This window comes from Rhincodon typus, chromosome 5 (genome assembly GCF_021869965.1).
Source record: "Rhincodon typus isolate 14 chromosome 5, sRhiTyp1.1, whole genome shotgun sequence".
Classification (NCBI taxonomy): Eukaryota; Metazoa; Chordata; class Chondrichthyes; order Orectolobiformes; family Rhincodontidae; genus Rhincodon; species Rhincodon typus.
Genome location: NC_063336.1, coordinates 19,978,804 through 20,002,941, shown reverse-complemented (window position 1 = coordinate 20,002,941; position 24,138 = coordinate 19,978,804). Strand labels below are relative to the sequence as shown.

Here is a 24,138-nt window from a genome sequence, read left to right as displayed (position 1 = left end):
AGAGCAATGATCCAAATACTGATGCCTACAGGAATCAACCAGCAGCTGACTCCATGCAGAACCACTACCATCAATTACATCCCTGTGCATTTAAGCATTAAATTATGCTTTGTCCATCCTAGAGTCTGCCCTCTAATTCCATAGGACTCAACTTGGTTAATTAGCCTAACCACCACTGCCAAACACTGAAAGAGAAATCAGACAAAATAAAACTTTTAAAACACAAGCACAGCAGCAAACATGACTGAACCTAAATGTTTACAGGAAATTGAAGACATTCTCCTTTATTAATAATTATGATTGTAAATGGTTCTTATTCTCGGTAAAGGAAGAAAAAAAATTGACAATTAAAAAATAATTCTGGCCGAGCAGTATGATGACATTCTTATTCTATTGACCATTTTAGTTCAGATTCAAGGAGACTAAAGTTAATCAGCTGCCTCTGAACTATTAAATGCATCAATCTTATCCTGAGAACAGAGGTGAAAGCTGGGAGTTTTCATTTTAGAGTATAGTGCTGGATGTGTTACAGGTCATCACTTCCACCAGGCCTCGGATGAGTTTTCTTGCTCGATCAACCGCTTTTCAGATCATTACACATCCATGTGAGTTGTTTCATGAGTTTAACCGTGAAACCTTTGGGGCAGGTGGGCAGGACATTCTACTCCATGCTGGGACCTTCTGGCACTAGAGGATCAAGGGCCATATTTTCCTATTTTCTTTGTTTCTACTTGAAGGTAATGTGGTCAGGCCTTCACTCACTGCAAGTCTATAGCTCCACTGTTGGGGTACCTACACCAAATGGGCTGCAACAGTTCAAAAAGGCAGCTCACTACCATCTCCTCAAAGGCGACTAGGGATGAGACACAAATGATGACCCAGCAGCAACTTAGAGCTAAAGGGATCAAAGAACATGGAAGAAAAGTGGGAACAGACTATTGAATTAGATAAAAACCGTTCTGACGAAGGGTAACCGGACCCAAAATGTTAACTCTGATTTTTTCTTCACAAATGCTGCCAAACCTGCTGAACTTTTCCAGTAATATCTGTTTTTGTTATTGGCTAACTCAATCAGCCATAACCATAATGAATGGCAGAACAGGCTCGAAGGGCCAAATGGTCTACTGTTGCTCCTACTTTCAGTTTCTCAAACCCCTGGATGGACAGAGCCTCAGTCTCACTCCACTAAACCCCAATCCCCTTTACAGTGTGCCCTTTAACATGAGCCACAAACAGCTGCTGTGTATCCATTAACAAGGTCTTGCATCACAGGCATTCTGCGCTCAGTCAACTGGGGCTCTACCATGCCCTGCAGAAACAGTCTACCTCCTCCTTTTAACCACTTGGACTTTAACGTGACACCTAGCCATAACCTTCCTTTCTCTCCTTCAATAATTTAACCGTATTTGGAGAGCTTACAACACAACTCAATGCAAAGGTCATTTACAGCTATAGGACAGAGCAGCAAATACTTAGCCCTGAGTCCAGGACAAAGTGAATATTGTCAAATTTATGACTTTCTTAATCGAGTTTAAATTAATTAGGAAAGCTGATTTAATTTTAGTGAGTTGTGGTTTTAATGAGCTGTTAATCCATGTAGATAAGTGTTTTGACACTTTCAATTTTAAGGTATCTCAAAATGACTTTCATCCAAAGTAAGAAGATCCATGTGTTGTGTAAAGCATATTCTCACTCCTGTACTTTGGAACACTTCAGCGGTCAAGGGCATTCAGCCTCTGATCTTCGGGTAAGTGTCCTCCAATGTGGACTCTGAGATACACAACAAAGCAGAATCGCTGAACAGAGACTGATAGCCAAGTTTCGTACCCAATAATACGGCCTCAACCTTGATTTTGGGTTCATTTCGCGCTACAAGTGACCCCCCCAAACCATTCTCGATCTGTAAAATCTTCCTTATTTTGCTGTTTTGACAGCATGACCTTGATATATTGTTATGATCTCTTTACCTTAACTAGTTTGTACAGTTTTGAATTACTTATCACTCACACACACACACACACACACACACACACCATTTCATCCAAATGTTTGTTTATTTGCAGATACGTTCTATTTTGTTCAAAAAACAATTTGTAGTCAGTCAGTGTGGCATCTTACAAATCTTTTGGAATAAAACACCCTGATTCCAGGTTAAAACCCTGAGACAGATTCTGAACAAAGCCTCACACCTACAATTCTGTGTCTGACCCGAGATGTCACCGTTTGTATATTCCTATGGCTCTGCCTGTTTGTCATGCCAGCACAGCACTGACATTGATTTTATAAACACTTCACACATCATCTAACACTCCTGGTCACCTGCAGAGACTTATCATCTGACACTCCACTCACACCAGTTGTATGATCTTTTGATCTCCCTGCCCTTGATCTCTCTGACTGCGTGCCTTGCTCTCTCACTGCACCTGACGAAGGGGCTGCGCTCTTAAAGCTTATATGATTCCAAATAAACCTGTTGAACTATAACCTGGTGTCGTGTGACTTCTAATTTCTCATACTTTGTAACTAATGCTTACTTACTTTTGCTGATAAAAGATCTTACAATGAGGACACTGTACCTGAAACTGGAGTGAAAACTTATCCCACAGTACATGTAAAAGACGGCTATTTTCTATATACCATTTTTGTAAGTCAAACTGTTGAAATGCTTGATTGGAATATTTTAACAACTTTTTATCAAAACAGTCTTATTGGTAATAGAATTGTTTTATTGTTTATAAGCAGATCCAATGTATTGTTTTGCATACAAATAGGACAGTGTGAGCTTCCATTTTAAAAAGAAACAAGAGGGCATATATTGTTTTTTGGCTGAAATGTACAGCCTTCTTGAAACACTGGAAATAATATTAATGTTGCAATTGACAGAGCACTGTACAATACCCACGCCCTCAACCTTAGTATTTATGTAGTTTTAATCCTAGCATGCAAGGATATTTAAGTAAAAATTAAATCCACTACCTGATTCCGGAACTGGAAAAATAAATTAGGAAGAAAGATTGGATGAACTGGGATTGTTCTCCTTAGATGGTGGTTGAAGGTTTGATGTACAAAACTGAGAGGGGCCCAGACAGAGTGGAGAAAAAAATCTATTTATCTTGGGCAAGGACAAATGACCAACTGGCACAGATTTAAAGTGATAGGCAGAAAGATTAGAGGGGATACAAGGAAAATGCTTTCACTGAGTGGGTGGTAAGGACCTGGCACTCATGCCTGAAAGGGCGGTGAGTCAGAGACCATTTAAAAGGTGTCTATAATCCATCTCAGATGCAATAACCTGCATTGCTACAGACCAAATGCTGGGATTAGGCTCTGTGGCTCATTTTCAGGCAGTGCAGATACTTAAGAGCACAAGAAAAAGGAGCAGAAGTAAGCCTTTTGGGCACTCAAGCCTGTGCCATCATTCAACAAGATCATGATCATGTGCTGCAGGCCTCAACTTCTCTCTTGTGCCAGCTTATCATAACTCTCAACTTCCTGATATTTCAAAACTCTGCCTACATCCTTTTTAAATATTTTCAGCAATCTAACCTCCACAACTTCTGGGATAGAAAATTTCAGATATTCACTACCCTCTGGGAGAAGAAATTTCTTTGCTTCCCAGTTTTAGAAGAGTGTCCCCCAATTCTGTAACTATGTCCCATAGTTTGAGATTCCCTCACTAATGGAAACACATTGTCAACATCTTTAAGTTCAATAAGGTCACCTTTCATTTTTCTACATGCTATTGAATACACCTCACCTTTTTAACCATTTTTATCCCAGGAATTTAGTGAGTCTCTTTTGAAGTGCCTCCAATGCTAGTATATCAATTTTTAAACACAGGGATCAAAATTATACATCACCCTAAATATTTGTAACAAAACTTGTTTTCAAACACCAGCCCAGTAGCAATAAAGACCAAAATTCCATTGCATTTTTAACTACTTGCCGTATCTGCATGCTAATGTTTTATGTTTTGTGTGCAAAAATATCCAGGTCCTTTTTTTATTCCTTTCTGGGTTGTCAGCATTGCTGGCTGGCCAGCATTTATTGACCATCCCTAGCTGCCCATACAAGGTGGTGATGAGCTGCCTTCTTGAACCACTTTAGTGCATGTGCTGCTGGTAGGCCCACACTGCCCTTTGGGAGGGAATTCATCCCAGGATTTTGACCCAGCAACAATGAAAGAATAGTAATATATTTCCAAGCCACAATATGCAGATTTTAGAGTCTCTCATCATTTAAGTATTAGTTTTTCTTCTTCACACCAAAGTTCATAACCTCACACTTTTCTCCATCTGCCAAGTTGTGTGTCCATTCACAACCTACATCCTCTTGGAGATTCCTTAAATCTTTATCACAACATGCCTTCTTATCTATTCTACCCTCCCACAACATGTCCATCTTTCAATGGGTTAAGTGGTCTCATACTGTGCCATAATTTTGTTTTGATTCGATCTCTACATATAATTAATTCATATTTCTATTTCACCTTACAACGAGGAGGTTGGATTTGTGTTCAAATTTAGATCAATTTTCCCCGACATAAAATATCACATAGAAAGGTTAATCTAAAATCTTTGATATCTAAATAATCTTGTATTACCTAATAAGGATACCTTGTTCAATAACGTATTACAGCATTGAGTATCCCTCCTTTTAGGACCTCCAATTATTAGACCAGTGTAGGTTTCACTTCAATGTAACAACATAAAAGCTTTATTATAAACTACATCAAGCCTATTTCCTGCTTGAAATTCTAGTAAGCATCAAGAAAACAAACTCACCAGCCGGAAATCCCATAACACTGAAAATACGATCCAATTGATCATGGTGAAAAGGATTACTTGTTTTGATATCTTCCTGGCGACAATGAAAAATGGGTTCTGATGTCAAAAGTTCTGCAAAAATGCATCCAATTGCCCAGATATCTAAATTAAAAAGATGAGAAATAAAATGAGACAGAAAAGTACAATGAAAAATTCATTTATCCATAACGTGTTTGCGTTATTGTTCTGATAGTTCTATTGTGGTATAAGTTTTCAATTAATTCTGTTCAAATGGAATTCTACAGGAAACAAGTAATATACCTTTTGGCTTTACAATATCTAGAAAGAAAATAATATACTATACCCTGTCAGATCCTTCGTAAATGTGCCAATTGAAGATGTTGACTGAAAAGGTCAAAATTGTCTCATCATTCTTGCTATTTCAGGACCAAATAGCACCATGATGGGCTGGTATTTGCAAAATAGTAAACGTATAGGAATTCTGAAATTATCTATTGTGACCATTTCAGAAAGACAAAATAACTGCACAGGTTTAAGATTTGGAGATGTAAAGTATGTTTCTGTCCTTACAATGAAAACCTGTTTACATAGATGACCTTTTGGGGATAAGAGTTCATCTGCATCTGGCCAGATGTTTTACTGGTTACTGCTGATACAAAATAGTAGCACTGATCTCTCCCTCACTCAAGAAAAATCTATTCAAAAACAAATGTAAAACTCAAGAAAGGGTTTTCAGCTTCCACACAATCTGAATGCAACTTACCTCAGCTGTATAAGCATATTGAAGGAATGAAGCAGAGTGTAGCACATAACTGCACACTGAATTACACAGTGACATTTGATGTCTGAAAAAAGACTATTCTTTGTTAGGCAATAGTTCATAATTCTCGGAGACTAAAAAAGAGGATTTTTTTTTGAAAAACTGATTTCTGAGGTGTATTTGGATGTCAAACGATATGATCATCTGGGGTCAACGAGAGTGAGAAAGGCTACTTCCAGTTTTAACAAAGGTTGGTGGGATGGAGGTTGGTGAAGGATGGGAGTGTTGCAGGCAAATCAATCCATTCTCAGGAGACTGTGTACTCTCATTTTAATTCATTTCTTATTTGTTACTTCCCCAGGCTGGATGTCCAGAGGCCAAGCTATTTGGTGGATGAACAGAGGCAATGGGGGCCAGATTCATGAGCGAAATACCTTTATACACTGCTCATGGGCCAGGAAGAACAGGAGGGCATACAACACCCCAGCCCATCATGGCAATCAAACAGACATCCTCTCATCACTAAAGCCTCACAAGGTACACAGAACCATATGAAATAGAGTAGCCGTAGGCCATTCGGTCCCTCAAGGCTGCTCTGTCATTCAGCAAGATCACGGCTAATCTGACTGTAACCTCAATCCACATTTCTGCTTACCCCTGATAATCTTTCACCACCTTACTTAACAAGAATCTCTCTACCTCTGTCTTAAAAAATATTCAAAGACTCTGTTTCCACCACCTTTTCAGAAAGTGAGTTCCAATCTTCTGAGAGAAAAAGATAATTGTCTCATCTCTATTTTAAATGAGTGACCCCTGTTTTTTGAACTGGGACATTCTCCTATAAAAGAAGATATCTCCACATCTATCCTGTCAACATCCATCAGGATCGTACATGTTTCAATCAAGTTATCTCTTACTCATCTAAACTCCAATAAAAACCAGCCTGTTCAACTTTTTCTCATAAGACAGTCTGCACATTCCAGGTAATAGTCTAGTAAATTTTCTCTAAACTACCCTCCACAAATTTGCAATTTTCCTTCAATAAGGTCATCAATACATTGCACAGTACACCAGAGGTAGTCTCACTAGCACCCAAGCTAACTGAAGCAAAACCTCCCCATTTTTGTTTTCAATTCCACTTGCAATAAAAAAAATTCTATTAACTTTCCTAACTACTCATTGTACCTAAATATTAACCTTTTGCATTCTTGTACGAGGATACCCAGACTTTTTTTAATCTCAGAGCTCTGCAATCTCTCACTATTTAAAAGTATGCTTCTTTTTTTCATTCTTCCTCCAAAATGAACAACTTCACATTTTCCCACATTTGACTCCATTTGCCACATCTTAGCCCATTCACTTAACCTATCTAAATCTTTTCTAGCCTCCTTGTGTCCTCTTCAAACCTTACTTCCCCACCTCTCTTTATGTCATCAGAAAAATTTTGCAACCATATCTTCCATTTCTTTATCCGAGTTACTTCTGTAAATTGAGGTCTGAAAGCAAATTCCTGTCACACCCACTCATTACATCTTGCCAACCTGAAAAAGTCTCACTCCTCCCTGATTTAGCAACAAAGTTCCACAGCCCTACAATATTCTATCCATCCCACAATAATCAAAATTTACTCTTGACCAATGTTCAACTAGCAATGTCCGATGCTCCTCTGAATGTTCATTAACCCTATGAAACTGCTGATTTGCTATCTGCTCCCCAGCTGTCAGGAGGCTTTGAATCTGGTTGGCTGACATGAGAGAGAATTGTTGAGATTCCATCATCCATCATTCCTGTGTTCACTGATCGTAGGCTGATGGTCTATCTCTACCTAAATTTTACAATTCTTGTCATTGGCTAGAATTTCACATGGAATGAAGTTATAGCAAGATGGCTGCCACATGTCTGAGTCATTATGATCTGATTTTATGGTCACAGCCTGTAAATGAGCTTAAGGAGGGCATTCCAAACCGATCTGGGAGCTATCAGTCAATCAGATAACTTACAGCTATCTAGTCCTAGCATCGTTATCGGGAGCATTGCGAACTGCACAGATAGTTCCCAACAATATTCAATGGAACTGGATTAGAAAGTAAATTTGAATCTCCTACTGCGGCCAGTCTGGAAAACCCCAGTAAGGAGGAGTGGAAGCAGAAATGTGAGAAAAGAAGCTGGTGGTGATGGCAGCTCCCAATACAGGTGAACTCCCTGTGGCATGGGGTGAGCAGTGAAGAGGGGAAGAGGTCTTTAAGTGGTCATTGAATGGTCACACAACAGGCAGTCACCTAGCATAAGAACATAAGAAACAGGAGCACTTGCAGACTATTTGGCTCCTTGAGCCTGCTTCTTCATTCAATATGATCTGATTTGATTGGGTTCTTGCCCAACTTTCACTACTCTTGATTCCTTTTTCTAACTCAGAAATACCACACCCCATGGTATCTTCCCAAGCAATCACAGACAGTGTAAAGCTTGCCCTTTCACCTCTGCCCTCTTCACTGTCCAATGCCCCAAGCCCATCTTCCTTGTAAAGCAACATTTTACTTGTACCTTTTCCAAACTAGTTTACTGCATTCACTGCTCACAATTTGGTCTCCTTTACATTGGTAGGAACAAACTCAAAGTGGGTGGCTTTACAGAGCAGTAGCCCCCTCCCCTGTCTGTAAGAATAACCCCAACCTTCCAGTTGTTTGTCATTTCAATAAACTGCCTTGCTGCAATACTAACATTTCCATCCTGGGCCGCCTACTGCATTCCAATGAAGTTCAGTGTAAGCTGGAAGAACACCACATTTTCCACTTAGGGAGCTTACAACCCCTAGGGCTCAACACTTGAGTGCAACAAGTTCAGAGCATGACCTCTTTCCTTCATTTTGATACAACTCCACCCTTGCTCCATCTCCAACACCTGTCCTAGCTGTGTGTTGCCTGTTGGCTTTGCTCTGAGCAGCAAAGACCCACTGTCTCCTTTTCTCACCTAACATTTACACCTATCTATCTCTCCTTTACCACCATCAGCACTCTTTTTGTCCTTGGTACCCTCCCATCTGTTCCCACATTGCTCATCCCACCCTCTCTGTCAGCAGCATAAAAGACACTATTTTCCAGCTCTTTTCACTTCTGAAGAAGTCATACTGGACTTGAAACATTTACTCTGTTTCCACCTCCATAGATGCTGCCAAACTTGCTGAGTTCCTCCAGTATTTCCTCTTTTTATTTCAGATTTCCAGCATCTGCAGTATATTCCTTTTATCTGTCCAACTTAGCCCTGAATACATTCAACGACTGTTTCATTCTTTGGAGAATGGAATTCCAAAGATTAGTGACACATTGAGAAGCTTTTCTTCCTCATGTCAGCATTGAATGGGAGACAACTTATTTTTATGCTTTGCACCCTAGTTCTGGGAACATCCTCTTATCATCTACCCTATTAAGCTTCCTCAGAGTAACACGTTTCAATATGATTGTTGCTCATTCTTTTAATTTCCAAAGATTATAGGCTGAATCTGCTAAACCTTTCCTTATAAGGTAACACCTTTATCCCAAAAATCAGCATTATGGTCCTTCCCTGAACTGCCTCCAATGAAGGATATCCTTCCTTAACAGCATTATGGACCAGACATGTATGCAGTATTCCAAGAGTAGTCTCATAATGCACTATACAGTTATTGCAAAATTTCTCTATTTTTATGTGCCAATCCTCATGCAATAAAGGTCTTAATATTAGCAGAGGTTGGTAGGCAATTGGCACAATGCCACTGCAATGGCATCCAATTTTATAAGCTCCTCCAGCCCAATAACCCCCAAACTAAAATATTTCATCAATTATGGCCTCTGACTCTTTCGCTTCAATATTGTCAGTTGCACTTTCAGCCTTTGAAAGCTCTGGATCTGCAAATGTCTTCATTCCTCCCTTTAGAGTCGAGATAAAACCTGTCTCTTTGACGAAGTATTTGTTCATCAGCCCTAAGTGCTAGATTTTACATGGTGTCCCACTCTTTGCCCCAATGCTAAAACTTCAACTGGAGCCTACCCAAGATCCAACAACTATCCCGCTGTAGTTTAAAAGTGAGAGTAATGTTAACTGCTTTAAGGCCAGACTTTCACTCCTATCTTGGGATGTTGTCTCACCTTGAAGAGCTTTAGTCAATCTAATAGGGAGCACTGGCCACTTCTAACACTACAGACAGTCCCAACAGACCAAGGAACTCGGGTAAATCTAGAAGAGTTCTCAATGAGAGAACTGAGAGGTAGAGTTCAAGTAGCTCACTGAGGGGAGTTAAAGTGGGCCAATGATCTTCAATGGGGTGCGTTCGATGGGCCAAGAGTACCTACAAATGAGGTTCACACAAGCCTTACCCAACAATTCCCACTCAGCTAAAGCAGCCAGGCTTCCAACTTGGATTGTGCCTCCGTCCCTTTGGTACAATACCAGCGACAGCAGAATTAGACTCTGAAGTAGCTGATAATCAGGCATTCAAGTGTCTTAATTGGCATAAAGGCAAGTGTGCCACCTGACATCTCCCATACCTCCTGTGATATTTCACACAGATTAGGGATGTGTGGATGTGTGCTAAATTGGAATAATTAATGTAAACCAAATTGGAAGAGCAAGACAAGATTTAAACTGTTGTAAGGTGAATTTAGGACTGACACCAAGAAAATCTTCTCACATTGGGAATTCTGGTAAATCGAACTGTTGACGATCATAAAAAATGGCTGATATGTCTTCTTCGAATCTCAACTTTTCATTGATTCATGAAATCAAGGAAATTCCAGGTGGAGTAGTGAAGTTGGGAAAATTGGAATCATTTAAGATGATTCTATTGGAGGCTAGATTTTACACTAAGCAGCAGGGACCAGATTCTGGGAATCCCACCCCAGTCTCATTAAACATAGTATAAGGGTGCAAACCCACATGCAGCAATTAAGACATCAGCAGCTCCACTGCAGATTTCACAAGCTGCAGTGATGGTGATTTCAGAAGTGCCACAATTTTCCTGGAGCAAGACAGATTTCTAAAGGCTCCTAAAGGAGAAGAGGTTCACACCAGAGGTGTTGTCAATCCTCATGTAAGCTTCTTCTGGAGTCAGGGATCTTTTCACAGATAGGTTTAAACAGTGTTGCCAACTGCATATGTCAAAATATAATTCAGCATGATAAGTTTAATGTCATAATTGATGACAGGGCTTTGTTCAGAAAAGGCCAATGACCACCAGATTAATCAGTAAAATGGTGAACCAGGTGTTATTCTGTTCTGAGGTAGGGAACATTTATATAGTTAAGTTTAAATGGTGCTGTTAACTTCATATATCATAAGTATGTTATTTTAATGCAATGATCGATGATAGAACTTTGTTTAGAAGAAGTACTTACCATTAAATTGACTAGTGATGTGAAAATGAAAAAGTCTTCAGATGAATAAGATTAAGTTATCCAGTAAATATAGTGCTCTTCAGCATTAACTGTATTGAGATTCGGCAATCATTATGCCAGTTGCACCCTTGATCTTTTCAGCTGCACCACTTCAAAAGTTTTAATGCATTCTGGTCTGAAGGTATTGTTGACACAGTCATGCAATTGGACCATAAATTACTTGGCTGAGCTCCAAATCCCCTTAATGGATGCAGTGCAGAAGGGTTTATTGATGCAGACATCAAGGAAACGATGAGCTCTTAAGATCACCTTTTGTTGAATAGTTCTTTGTTCATCTTGACAGTTTTATGACAACCTAATTAGGATTAAGATTTTTTTTTCCCCCCAAGTGGAGTCTGAATGGCTGTTCCCTTATTTTGACAGTTTGTGGAGCATTGGTAAGACTTCCCAACGAGTTGGGGCGGCACAGTGGCTCAGTGGTTAGTCCTGCTGCCTCACAGTGCCAGGAACCCGGGTTTGATTCCACCCTCCGGCGACTGTCTGTGCGAAGTTTGCACATTCTTCCTGTGTCTGCATTGGTTTCCTCCGGGTGCTCCAGTTTCCTCCTACAGTCCAAAGATGTTCAGGGTAGGTGGACTGGCCATGCTAAATTGCCCATAGTCTCCAGGGATGTGGAGCCTAGGTGGGTTATAAGGGGATGGGTCGGTGTGAAGGACCTGTTTCTACACTGTAGGGATTCTATGATCTTCTATGATCTATGATTTCACAGGACTCATGAACTCTGTTCAAAATTGCTACTGGTGGTGGAGGGGGGTTTATGGAGGTGACAATAACTGAATGGGAATGAGGGGGGGGTGCCTGAAGGGCAGTGAAAGAGTGTGAGCTAGCGCGCTTAGTATTCATGTCCAGAACTTCGTACATGCCAAAAAATGGCAGCAGACCTTTTAATATACCTGCCATGGCGTCTGGCTACACCTGTTCCTGATGTGGTGAGGGTCCCAACTCCATCCCATCCCCACCATCTCCCACAGGAAATTTCCAAATTCACAATTCCTGCCTCAAGTGGAGAAAGCACCGAATTTTCAAGGCGAAAGAATTGAGTCAAATTGAATGGTTTTCTGGATTGTAATTTTTTTTGTGAGACACATCCTAGCTGAGACCAGTCCTATTCCGTATACCTTTACCCGCTGTGTAATTTTCTGAGTTATAATCAGCAATGAGAATTCTCAGCATTCTTTGCGCTCCACTCGTATCAAGTAAGAGTCTGGTTTAGATCACAGTATTCCAAACAGCTGGGGATCAATTGAGAGAATTTACATTATTTTACATAAACAAGATCTACATGGCCTCAGTTACACACTGGTATTTGCTAAATCAACTGGGAACATGTTTTAAAACTTTGACAACAAACTGAGATCACAATGAAACAGCAAGTAGCAATGAGACATAAATTCTTCTGCCAGTGGAACCTGACACATGAGCTGCTGGTTAATATTCTCTACAGGAGTCAAATCAGCACAAACAGCATCCTACAAACAACTATGAATTGAATGATTGGTTATTCTACTTTTGGCATTGGTTGGGGTTGGAATGCAGACCAGAAAATGGGAAAACTCTTCTCTGTATTATTCCATTGATGCCCACCTGAGAAAGTAGATGGGCTATTTGTTTAATGTCTCGTCTAAAGCTTTATTTTACATAAAAAGGATTAATTTTCAATGATTGAGTTTTAATCACAGAACCACAGAATTGTTCTGGCACAGGAGGAGGGTAATTGGTCTATCATGGCCATACTGATAAAAATAATTAATCAAATGAAGAGCAGGTCACTGCTCAAACATTTTCTAATGACATTAATATATATCTCCAGTAACCATGGGCTGAATCTTACATTTTCTTACTAGATGTCAATTTTGTCGAGATTCATGAGGGTTTCTCTCCATGAGGCCTGGTGAGTTATCCCGCACTATCATTCTAAACTTACCTCATTATCTACCTACTCCTTCCCATGGCATCCGTCATCCAAAGCTAGCCTAAGTCTAGCCCTCACCGCACCCAGGAGAACTTGCAAATGCCACAATATTCCAAAATGGACCGTCATCCCTGGTGCCCACGCCCACAGTCCAAGGCCATTGAGCACTTGGAAAATCATAGTCAGTCCATGGTTGTCCTGCACCTTTTATGATGTTTGGCCTGGATGTAGGGGTGTTATGAAGTTGGGTACAGTAACTGTGAAGTGGAAGGCAGGAAGCTAAGATGTGTGGTTCCATTAAGAGATTTGTGCTCTGTCTGTACGTAGAAACCTTTTTAAAAAAGAATGTCTGTGAGCAGCATCTGAAGTTGCCAGTACAGAGAGCCTCAAAAAGTGAAACAAGTGTATTAAAAAAAAGCCTTACTGGTGGCAGGCAAAACAGCAGTCTTGTTTTGGTGTTGTGACAATGAGTTTGAACGTGGCCAATTAATTTAAATGAAGCACCTAGATACAAAAAGCCAATTGAATCTAAATCTGGTGGTGTCAATGATATTATAAGAATTTGATACGTCATTACGGGTAATATAAGATGAGGGCATTTGGAAATTCAGAGAGAACCAACTGCCATCTGAAAGAGAGAGACAACTGCCAGCTGCCAGAGTTAGCACCATTCAGCTTTCAGAGAAAGCCCACCTAATTAATCAAAGGTACCACAATATTTTAGTTCAAAGTCCTCATCGAAGAAATTAGAGATAAAACATCCCTGACAATAGAATTAATGGAAGAAAGGTGTTTGTGATGAGACTGGAGATGACAGAAGATTCCAGATGACAGTCTGTACGAACTTGGAGACATTAAGTTATAGTTTAGTTCTTCTTATTAATTGGGTTTATATTAGTGGGACTTGTCTTTACTTAAGCAGCATTCTAGTCGCATTTAGACCAGTTAGGAAGTAGTTGGTAGCCTAGGAGGGAATTGTTGGTTTGTCAGTAATTTTGTTAATTTATTCGTTGTTGGGTTAAATAAATAAATTGTTTCTTGTTACTTGTAAAGTGGAGATCAGTGATTTTCTTTCTTTTAACCACTCTTTTAATGGATTATGAGGGGAAAGATGAGCTTCTCTGGGTGTTTAAGGGGTAATTATTAGAGAGGAACCCCTACTCCTGTCATAACAGATTGAGGCTTGTGTTTTAGTTTAATTATCAGAGGCATTCCGCCATTCCCTGTCATAACACAGACAAGGGGAAAATTGGTACCTCACTTTACAGACATGCACCTGGAAGTCTTGGTGGTCATTGTGATGCAGAGGAGGGACTTCATCTTACTCCAGGACTGGCAGAGGATGCCCTTCCAACAGGCCCTGACAGTCTAAGTGAAGTTGCCATTTGAGTATGTGCCATCTCAGCTGCTTGGAGGAACACACAGCAATACAGGAAGAAAGTCAATGATTTCTTTCCTCGGCCAGGGTAAGTGTCACCATCTAGTATTTTTTAACCACTCATTTTATCCCTGCTACTGCACACCCCTCCTACCAAGGTTCTACTCCTCTGCTCTACTCCTCTCATTATTACATGTACCATCTTCACTCACTCTTTCGCACCCATCTCAAACCCTGCCCTCCTAACCTTGCATGGGCTCTGTGCTGCCTAATTACTCACTGAAGACACCTTATCAGCAACAGCACTAACAGCTATACCAGCCATGTCCATCTCATTCAATCTCTCCTTCCAGGAGAAAAATAAGCCATGATGGGTTTTGGGCTGCATGCCATTCACTACTCAGTCCTTATGAGAGGAGGAGTCTGTCCCTGACCACTCTTAGTGGCTGACTGACTATGCTGAACCTCTGGACTGTTAGTGGAGGCTACCCTTGATTGTATACGTGAGAAGCAATTTTAGGAAAGGATGGAGCCTTAAGCTCAATGGGCCTTTTAGAGATCATAGTCCCTCTAAAACTATCACTTTCCAAAGCAATTTTTAAAAATTGACTCTCAAGGTAGGGAAACATTGCTACCACCCAGCATAAATTGCCTATTCCTACTTCCCCATATAAAAACTATTGGTGAGTCATGATCTTGAACCACAGTAGGCCAAGTGCCAAGGTACTCCCACAGGGCTCTTGGATAGGTGTTCCAGAACTATGATCCAGAGATATGGAGGAATGGAATTTTCTGCCCAATTCAAGTTGGGTGTGAGGAGAGCGTATATGTATGAATATGCAAATTAGGAGCAGAAGTAGGCAATTTGTCTGTTCACCCATTCAATAAGATCATGCCTGATAAGCTTTGAATTTCATATTCCCATCTAGTCCCAAAGATCCTGGAGTCAATTGCCTCATAAAAATCTAACTACCTCCACCTTAAAAATACTCATTGACTCCACCTCCACTGACTTTGGAGGCATAGAGTAATTTCTCGTCATATCCGTCCTAAAGCAGTGACAAAACCCGAAGTTGCTGGAAAACTCAGCAGGTCTGGCAGCATCCATGAAGAAAAAGATTAGACTTAACGTTTCGGGTCCGGTGACCCTTCCTCAAAACAGTGACCCCTAACTTTAAAATAGTAACCTCCCAGCTACTCAAACATTGACTCTTGTAAATCAGTCATTTTCTTTACGGACCTTGTCAAACCATTCAGGACCTTGTATACTTCAATCAAGTCTTCTAAATTCCATAGAAAACAAGCTGTTCAACCATTCTTAAGATACCCTGTTGATTCTATGTTTCAATCTAGCAGACCTCGTCTGAACTCTGCAACACATTTACATCGTTTCTTGAATAAAGAGACCAAGAATGTAGTCTTCAAATGTAGTCACACCATTTCTCTGTTTTAAGCATGACCCCATTACTTTTATGTACGATTACTCTCATTATAAAAAATAGGATCCATTAGTATTCGTCATTACTTGGATCTGCATACTAACCACTCGTACTAGAATCCCTAGATCCTTTTGTATCTTCAAAATTCTATACAGGCTCTTCATTTAGGTAATTTTGTTTTTAAATTTTTCCCATCCAAAGTAGACAATTTCATATTTCCCCACATTATACTCCATTTTTAAGATTTGTGCCCACTCATTCAACCTATTTATATGTGTGTCTGTAAGATTTTTATGTCCTCTTCACAATATATTTTCTACCCATCTTTGTGTTATTTGCAAATGTAGCTACTATGTCTCTTTTCTCATTCAGTTCTAAGCTTCTTACCATTTAGAAAATACTGTCACCATTCTATTGGTACAGTACACCAGCAGTCCTTAACTGACTGGGAAGTGCAGCATTTATAAGTTAAATATTAACACCACTAAAAATGGCAAGGTAGGTGACATGCTGCAACCGAGGGTGGACACTGGAAACCTTTTTCCTCGGACGGTGGTGGCTAGCACGAGGGGACATAGCTTTAAATTGAGAGGTGATAGATATAGGACAGATGTCAGAGGTAGGTTCTTTACTCAGAGAGTAGTAAGGGTGTGGAATGCCCTGCCTGCAAAAGTAGTGGACTCGCCAAGTTTAAGGGCATTTAAATGGTCATTGGATAAACATATGGATGATAATGGAATAGTTTAGGTTAGATGGGCTTCAGATTGGTTTCACAGGTCGGCGCAACATCGAGGGCCGAAGGGCCTGTACTGCGCTGTAATGTTCTATGTTCTATGTAGGATGTGGAAGCTTATGAATGCCAGTGTGATAACAGAACAAACACACCTGCAGTAAGTATCTGCAGCTATAGGACCTTCTGCTCTGTTACTGAGCTAGACGCTGAGCTGTAGATGAAGTAGCACATTGGGGAGGGGGAATGTTATCTGCACACATTTTATTCCAGGAGGGGGCCACACCCCTGACGACTTTCAAGTTTCTTAGAGCAACATGTTCTGGAATTAACCAGACACAGGTTTTATTGGACTTAGTATTATGTAATGAGAAGGGATTAGATATTTCTAATCAACCTGTTCAGAGATGTTATGACACACTCCTGGAATAAATTGAATCTCAGTCTCCTGCTTCAGAGATAGAGATGCTACCGCTGCACCAGAGCCCCTTATGAGAAAGGATTTTTTTTTCATTCATTCACAGGATAAGGGCATCACTGCCCAAGCCTAATTGCCTAGAGAGTAGTTAAGAATCAACCACATTGCTTGGGTCTGGAGTCGCATGTAGGCCAGTCCAGGTAAGGATAGCAGCGTCCTTCCCCAGAGGACATTAGTGAACCAGATGGGTTTTTCCAACAATTGATAACGGACTCATGATCGTCATTAGACTCCCTGGTTCCAGATTTTTATTGAATTTAAATTCTACCACCTTCAAGGCAGGTTTCGAACCTGGATCTCTGGATTAACAGTCCAGCGATAAGATTACTAGGCTGTCGCCTCCTCTTTTTTCAGGCTGCTGTCTTAGACCAGCCCTAAATGGTGGGAGTGCAAGGAATTGAAGCCAACCTATTGGCTTGATGAGATATTTGGTGAGGTGGTAGAAAATGTAGAGGAGAGATAATAGATATACACAAAAATTGGCAGTTTGTGGTTAGTGCTGTCCATCTAAACCTTCTACTAGCATCACAGCTCTTCATTATGATTATAGGTGACTTGGGTGAAAGAATCAGCCATAAAAGTTTCCTAATAGTAAATTAGGTCACAACATAAGTGAATATGGAGGAGAAAGTTGTAAAAGGGCATGGTTTATGAAAGTGGGCAAAACTGCAGGACATGAAGTTCAGCATAAGAAATTTTGAGGTTGTGCATTTTAGACCTAAGAATGATGACAGCATTTTCTAAATGGTGAGAAGCTCAGAACTGAAAATAAGAAAACAGATTCAGGAGACAAGAGTGGAGACATTCACTAGAAGTAATTAAGAAGGTGATGAAACATTGGTCTTTATCTCACACAGGAGGAATGCAAAAGGGTGGAGGCTATGCTAGTTGTAAAGCTATCATCATAATCTGTTTGCATATCTACTCTGTCTCAGCATCCTTACTGTTCGAAGCCCAAATCTGAACACTGATTTAACTGTGGGCTTACTACGATTTTATATAGTATCCATTTTACATCTCATTTCCTATATTTTATATTGTGTTCCATTGGTTTTATCCACTTGACATGCACTTGTTATGGCTCAGTAAACTTAAACACTTTTTAAATGTAAAAGATCTTTTTAGGCCAAAAGATAATTTACTGTCACAGAAGGAAAATCAACAACAGACGAGTCATTCAATTGACAAAAACACCATGTAGCTTAACTGTACCCGACCAAATGCGTCAGGTTAAAAAAAATTCCTTAGTATGTCACTTCAACAATCTCAAAGAAATAAAATTTAGCAGTCTCAGGATTTAGACTATGGAAACTAGAAAGGTGAAGTTTTTATTTAGTTTTCGTGGACAAGCCACCAGTATAAACTATGCAAGTTCCATTTCTGGGCTCCCTGCTACAGGAAAGACATCATTAAACTTGAAAAGGTTCAGAAAAGATTTACAAGGTGTTGCCGGGGTTGGAGGGTTTGAGCGATAGGGAGAGGCTGAATAGTCTGGGGTTATTTCTCCTGCTGCTTCAGAGGCTTAGGGATGACCTTATAGAAACTTATAAATCATTAGGGGCATGGGTAGCCCTGGTCTTTTCCCCAGGGTAGGGGGAGTCCAAAACTAGAGGGCATAGGTTTAAGGTGAGAGGGGAAAGATTTAAAAGGGACCTAAGGGGCAACTTTTTCTCATGGAGGGTTGTGCGTGCATGGAGTGAGCTGCCAGAGGAGGTGGTGGAGGCTTGTATAATTACAACATTTAAAAGGCATCTGGATGGATACATGAATAGGAATGGTTTAGAGGGATATGGGCCAAATACTGGCAAATAGGATTGGATTAATTTAGGATATCTGATTGGTATGGGCAGGTGGGACTGAAAGGTCTATTTCCGCGCTGTACTTCTCTGACTCAATGACTAATCAAACCTAGTTACTCGAATTATCTATAAAACTATTAAAATGAACCTATTATTGTCCCTGTAGTGATGAAAATGAGGTCAGCCAGGTGGACCTCAGAATGTGAGTTCCCTGATTGAGGCTGCTAATCTGCTCCTATCGGGGAGTCCCGTTCACATTGAGAGCTGGCTCTGAGGAAACTGGAATCTGTGTCAAGGACTCTGCACATATAAATAAACAATGACTTGGTGACCGGATACCAGCCTCAGTAAACAAATTAATACAATTCATTCCCAAGACATAATTTATGAACACAATGAAGTTGTTTTAAAATTCTAACCATGCAAGGCCATCTCGAATTTCAAGAAATTGAAAGTCATGTGGGTAAAAAAGAGACTGAGTATCTTCCAAGTATGCCGGGGGAAACAATAGTCTAGTGGTATTATCGCTGGACTTTTAACCCAGAGACCCAGATAAGGTTCTGGGGACCTGGGTTCGAATCCTGCCATGGCAGATGTTGGAATTTGAATTCAATTAAAATATCTGGAATTAACAATCTAACGATGACCATGAAAATACATTGTTGATTGTCGGAAAAACCCATCTGCTTCACTAATATCCTTTAGGGAAGGAAACTGCCATTCTTACCTGGTCTGGCCTACAGCAATGTGGTTGACTCATAACTGCCCTCTGGGCAATAAACGCTGCCTACCAGCGACGCCCTCATCCCGTGAATGAATAAAGAAAAAAAAGAATCAGCAGATCCATGGACCAACCAAAAAAAATTGGGAAGCGAAGTCATTACAAAAACAGAGGATAGAATGAAATGTGCACATATCTACAAACAAGTCTATTTCAAAATTCTCAATAATGCATCAAAATAAAAACAAAATTATACTAATTTAGAAAATAAGTTTAGTGGTTTCAGCACTTATATCATCCTTCATTAGATGTGAATTCCCTTCCGAGTCCATTACATCTGTCTCCTAAGATATATCTTAAAAATAATATCATTAATTAATATTTCATATACCTTTTTTGCATCAGACAATCTTGTTTTGATTATGCTCTTTTGAATCACCTTAGGATGTTTTGCTGTGTTCTTTATTAATGCGTAATTCTTTATTAATTAGACTTGTTATGCATTGCTACAGAGGTAACCAGTGTTTGGAAAAAAGGATTTCAAATTTACCCCTCTGTCTAGATCAGCTGTGTATTTCCAGCAATTTTTTTTAATTGTACATTGTCAGCAGGTGCAAATTATTTTCTTTTGAATTCAACAAGCTAAATCTCCCTTTTAACTAAATGAGATTGTAGTAACTTGAGTACTTCATTTGTTTTCTATGAAAACAAAGCCAATGACCTTCATTGTAAGCAGAAAAGGGGCTGACAGTTGAATACAGTCAGGCTTTCTGGCTACAATGAATATTAGCACGCACTACGCTGTTTTCCTGTGTGCCACTTACAGATCTTCATATGAATCCCATGCTGAAAACATATCAGCAACCTCAGCCTGAACCCACAGCTGTCAGAATCATACAGCATAGAAACAGACCCTTTGGTTCAACCAATCCGTGCTGAACATAATCCCAAAGTAAAGTAGTCCCACCTGCCTGCTCCTGGCCCATATCCCTCCAAACATTTCCTATTTATGTGCTTATCCAAGTGGCTTTTTTAAATGTAGTAATTGTGTCCACATTCACTTCGCAGAAATATTTATATAATCTATAACTACGGGTGAGGTGGCGGATGACTGGAGAGTGGCTAATGTTGCGCCTTTGTTTAAGAAGGGATGTAAGGAGAAGCCTGGGAACTACAGACCTGTGAGTCTGACTTCGGTGGTGGGTAAGTTGTTGGAAGTGATTCTGAAAGATAGGATTTGTGTGCATTTGGAGAAACCAGGAATGATTAAGGATAGTCAACATGGCTTTATGCGAGGGACTTCCTGTCTGACATACTTGGTTGAACTTTTTGAGGAAGTAGCCAAGAGGATTAAGGGCAAAGTGATAAACATTGTTCACCTGGACCTTAACAAAGCCTCTAAGGTTCCTCTTGTTAGACTAATTAGTAAAGTTATGTCACATGGGATTCAGGTTGATTGGCTTCACAGCAGTAGACAGAGAGTGGTGGTGGAGGGTTGTTTATCAGACTGGAGGCCTGTGACCGGCAGTATTCCACAGGGATCAGTGCTGTGTCCACTTGTGTTTGTCATTTATATAAATGATTTAGATAACAATATAGAAGGCATGGTTAGTAAGTTTGCAGATGACACCAAGATTAGTGGTATAGTGAACAGTAAAGAAGGTTATCCAAGATTACAAAGAGATCGTGATCAATTAAGTCAGTGGGCTGAAGACAGGCAGATGGAGTTTAATTTAGATAAATGCAAGGTTTTGCATTTTGGTAAAACAAACAAGGGTAGGACTTATACAGTTAAAAGTAGGACTTTGGGTAGTGTTGTAGAACAGAGAGATCTAGGAGTTCAAGTACAAAATTCTTTGAAGTTTGCATCACATATAGATAGGGTGGTTAAGAGGGCATTTAGCACAATTGCCTTCATTGCTCAGACCTTTGTGTATAGGAGTTGGGACATAATGTTGAGGTTGTGCAGGACATTGTGAGGCCTCTTCTGGAATACTGTGTCCAGTTCTGGTCACCCTGTTATAGGAAGATTATTATTAAACTAGAAAGAGTTCAGAAGATATTTGCCAGGATTGGAAGGTTTGTGTTATGAGGAGAGGCTGGATAGGCTGGGACTTTTTTCACTGGAGCATGAGTGGTTGAGGAGTGACCTTAAATAGGTTTATAAAATCATGACGGGTATAGATAATGTGAATGGCAGGTGTCTTTTCCCTAGGGTGGGGATTTCAAGACAAGGGGTCTTACTTTCAAGGTGACAGGAGAAAGATTTTTTTAAAAATGACGGGCAAATTTTTTACATAGACAGTGGTTTGTGTGTGGAATGAACTGCCAGAGGTAGGGTGGATGTGGATACAGTTACAACATATAAAAGACGTTTGGATAAGTACATGAAGCAGGCAGGTGGAACTAGTTTACTTTGGGATTATGTTCGACAAGGACTGGTTGGACCAAAGTGTCTGTTTCCATGCTGTATGATTCTGATTCTATGGCTGTATGAGAATATGAGATCTGCAGCAGTGGTAAATGTGTGAGGGGGAGCAGGAGTATATGAATGTTAGATACAAGTCCTGATTGCTCAAGATTACTATTACATGAGTGTTGGGGTGTGATGTAAAGACCAGCGTAAGGTAGAGGTGGTCTGCTGAGAAGGCAACATAGCTGAAAAATGTACGCATTGATCTTGATCACTTATATGAGATCAATGAATATTTTTAGCAACCAGGCTCTCAGGGTCCTATTCTGGAATTCATCTCTATAGTCATCTGTTCCCTTTCCCTTTGCAGGACAATTGTCAAATCCCCAGCCCCTGCTTAGAAATGACCTCACTTTGCATTATGACCTCTTAGACAAATACCTCCAGTCGTCCAGGAAACCTAGTATCCCTCTTAGCTTGTTGTTCTATTGCTACTATTATTGCTTTCCTTAAAGCCTATTTTCACAATTCTGCCAGCTGCTGCAGCCTAAATATACTGACACATTAGATCATACTAGCCATACACACACCTGGATCTGTTGATCTTACAGCTGGTCAGAATTAGTTTCATACTTGGCTATGGTTACAGTCTTTGAAATTAACTGGCAGCATAAGTTTTTTTTTCGCTGCTTGCATTATCCCAATTGGGGGCTAACAAGCTAATCACATTCTTAGTCCATTGTTTTACCTTGGAATGTCTTTCTTTCTGCCTTTCTGCCCAAAATACTTACTGTGATATGCTTCCAGGTTCACAGTCTCCCTACATATTACCCAGGCAACATTTAAGTGTGAGCCTTGACAGACTATGCAGTTACGTCTTTGTTCTTGTAAGTCTTTAGCTTCATATCTCACCTATTTCAATGATACACATTTAAAATTGGGAAGACATTTAATCAGGCAGGAGGTTGTTGGGGGGTGGGTGGGGGAACCAGGTCACTTTCCCACCTCCATCTGATTAAGTTCAAAGCAGGAGGTTCATGGGTTGCCTTCCCACTTAGAAGATTATCAAGTGCCTTAAAATGAGAACTTTGCATCGCTTAAAGACCCCTGTCCTGCTACCACTGGTGGGGAAGTCACTGCACTGGAGCCCAAGTTTGCTTCTGGGATGTGGAACTCTCATTTAAAGGCACCCAGAGCCTAACTGACTCTGTCTGACTGGAAGCTTCTCAGGGAGTTGGGAAGGAGATAGGGTTTCCACCCCCACAATCTTACACTCTAGTGCCTCAGATGGACATTTAATTGCTGCAGGTCTTCAGCAAAGGTGGCGAAATGCAGATTCTACTGGTTGTACAGCTTGCAGTTGAGACACACATCATCAACATGAAATTCTACTCAATATGTATATATATTATATATAGAGGATTGTTTATGTGATTATTTTATAGATGATTGAAGATTTTAAATGTTGTGGTAGGGAAGCAAGCTGTGAGGAATCATGTGAGGAATCAGGAAGAGACTGGAAAGAATATAAACTGGTTCAACTGGTTGAGCAAAAGATGGCAAATGAAGTATTGTGTGGTGAAGCATGAAATTATCCACTTGGTTTCTCAAACAGGTACCTAAAGTAGTAACCTACCAATTGCTTTTGTATAATGTCTGGCTCCAAGCAGTAATTCCGGCGCACGATACCAAAATGTTACTACTACTGGATCCAAATCAGCCAAAGGCTTTAGAGGAGAATTAAACAGTCTGGCAAAGCCCATGTCAGCTGGAAATTAAAAATATGTAAATTACAATTTAAAACATGACTATCTTTTTAATTACTGACAGATGAATAATCTCAACTGCACATGCATTTAAGAAAATATGTACCATTTATATAATACATAATTATATTTCCAAAGATATTTTGGTGGGGTGTCACTCCGTGCTTACACAAAATTATCATCCATTACTTGCAATATCTTAAAATGGGAGTAAAAAGAAATCTCTGAATTCCTTAAACATAATCCCTGAAAAATATTTTAAATATTCTGAGATTACGGCAGAGATCACTCATTAAATTCACCGTTTTCCATACCTTGCACTTCAATTATTTGACTCAAATATGCTTCAATATTAAACAACATGGAATTTAAATCCAAGTTAAATCATTAATGTTAAGTTTGTTTCTTTGAATGCAAGACAATGTTTTCACCTTATGATGAAACATCAATCCTCTCTCTACAGATGCTGCCTCACCTGCTGAATATATGTAGCATTGTTTAAGAATTTGCTATTTTGGTTTTACAT

At 39.9% G+C, this 24,138-nt stretch overlaps 1 protein-coding gene across 6 annotated transcripts in view; it reads right to left on the bottom strand.

The window, feature by feature from the left end:
* The window catches only part of cdk19 (cyclin-dependent kinase 19), a 147,376-nt gene that overhangs the window by 60,068 nt on the left and 63,170 nt on the right, over positions 1–24,138 (bottom strand). For 4 of the 6 annotated variants that reach the window (XM_048596801.1, XM_048596802.1, XM_048596803.1 and 1 more), the window contains 2 exons: positions 23,483–23,614; positions 4,785–4,928 (listed from right to left, as the gene is read on the bottom strand). In XM_048596801.1, coding sequence (XP_048452758.1) covers positions 4,785–4,928; positions 23,483–23,614 — 276 coding nt within the window. The remainder of the gene's footprint in view (positions 1–4,784; positions 4,929–23,482; positions 23,615–24,138) is intronic. The other 2 variants (XM_048596805.1, XM_048596806.1) reach the window with 1 other exon arrangement.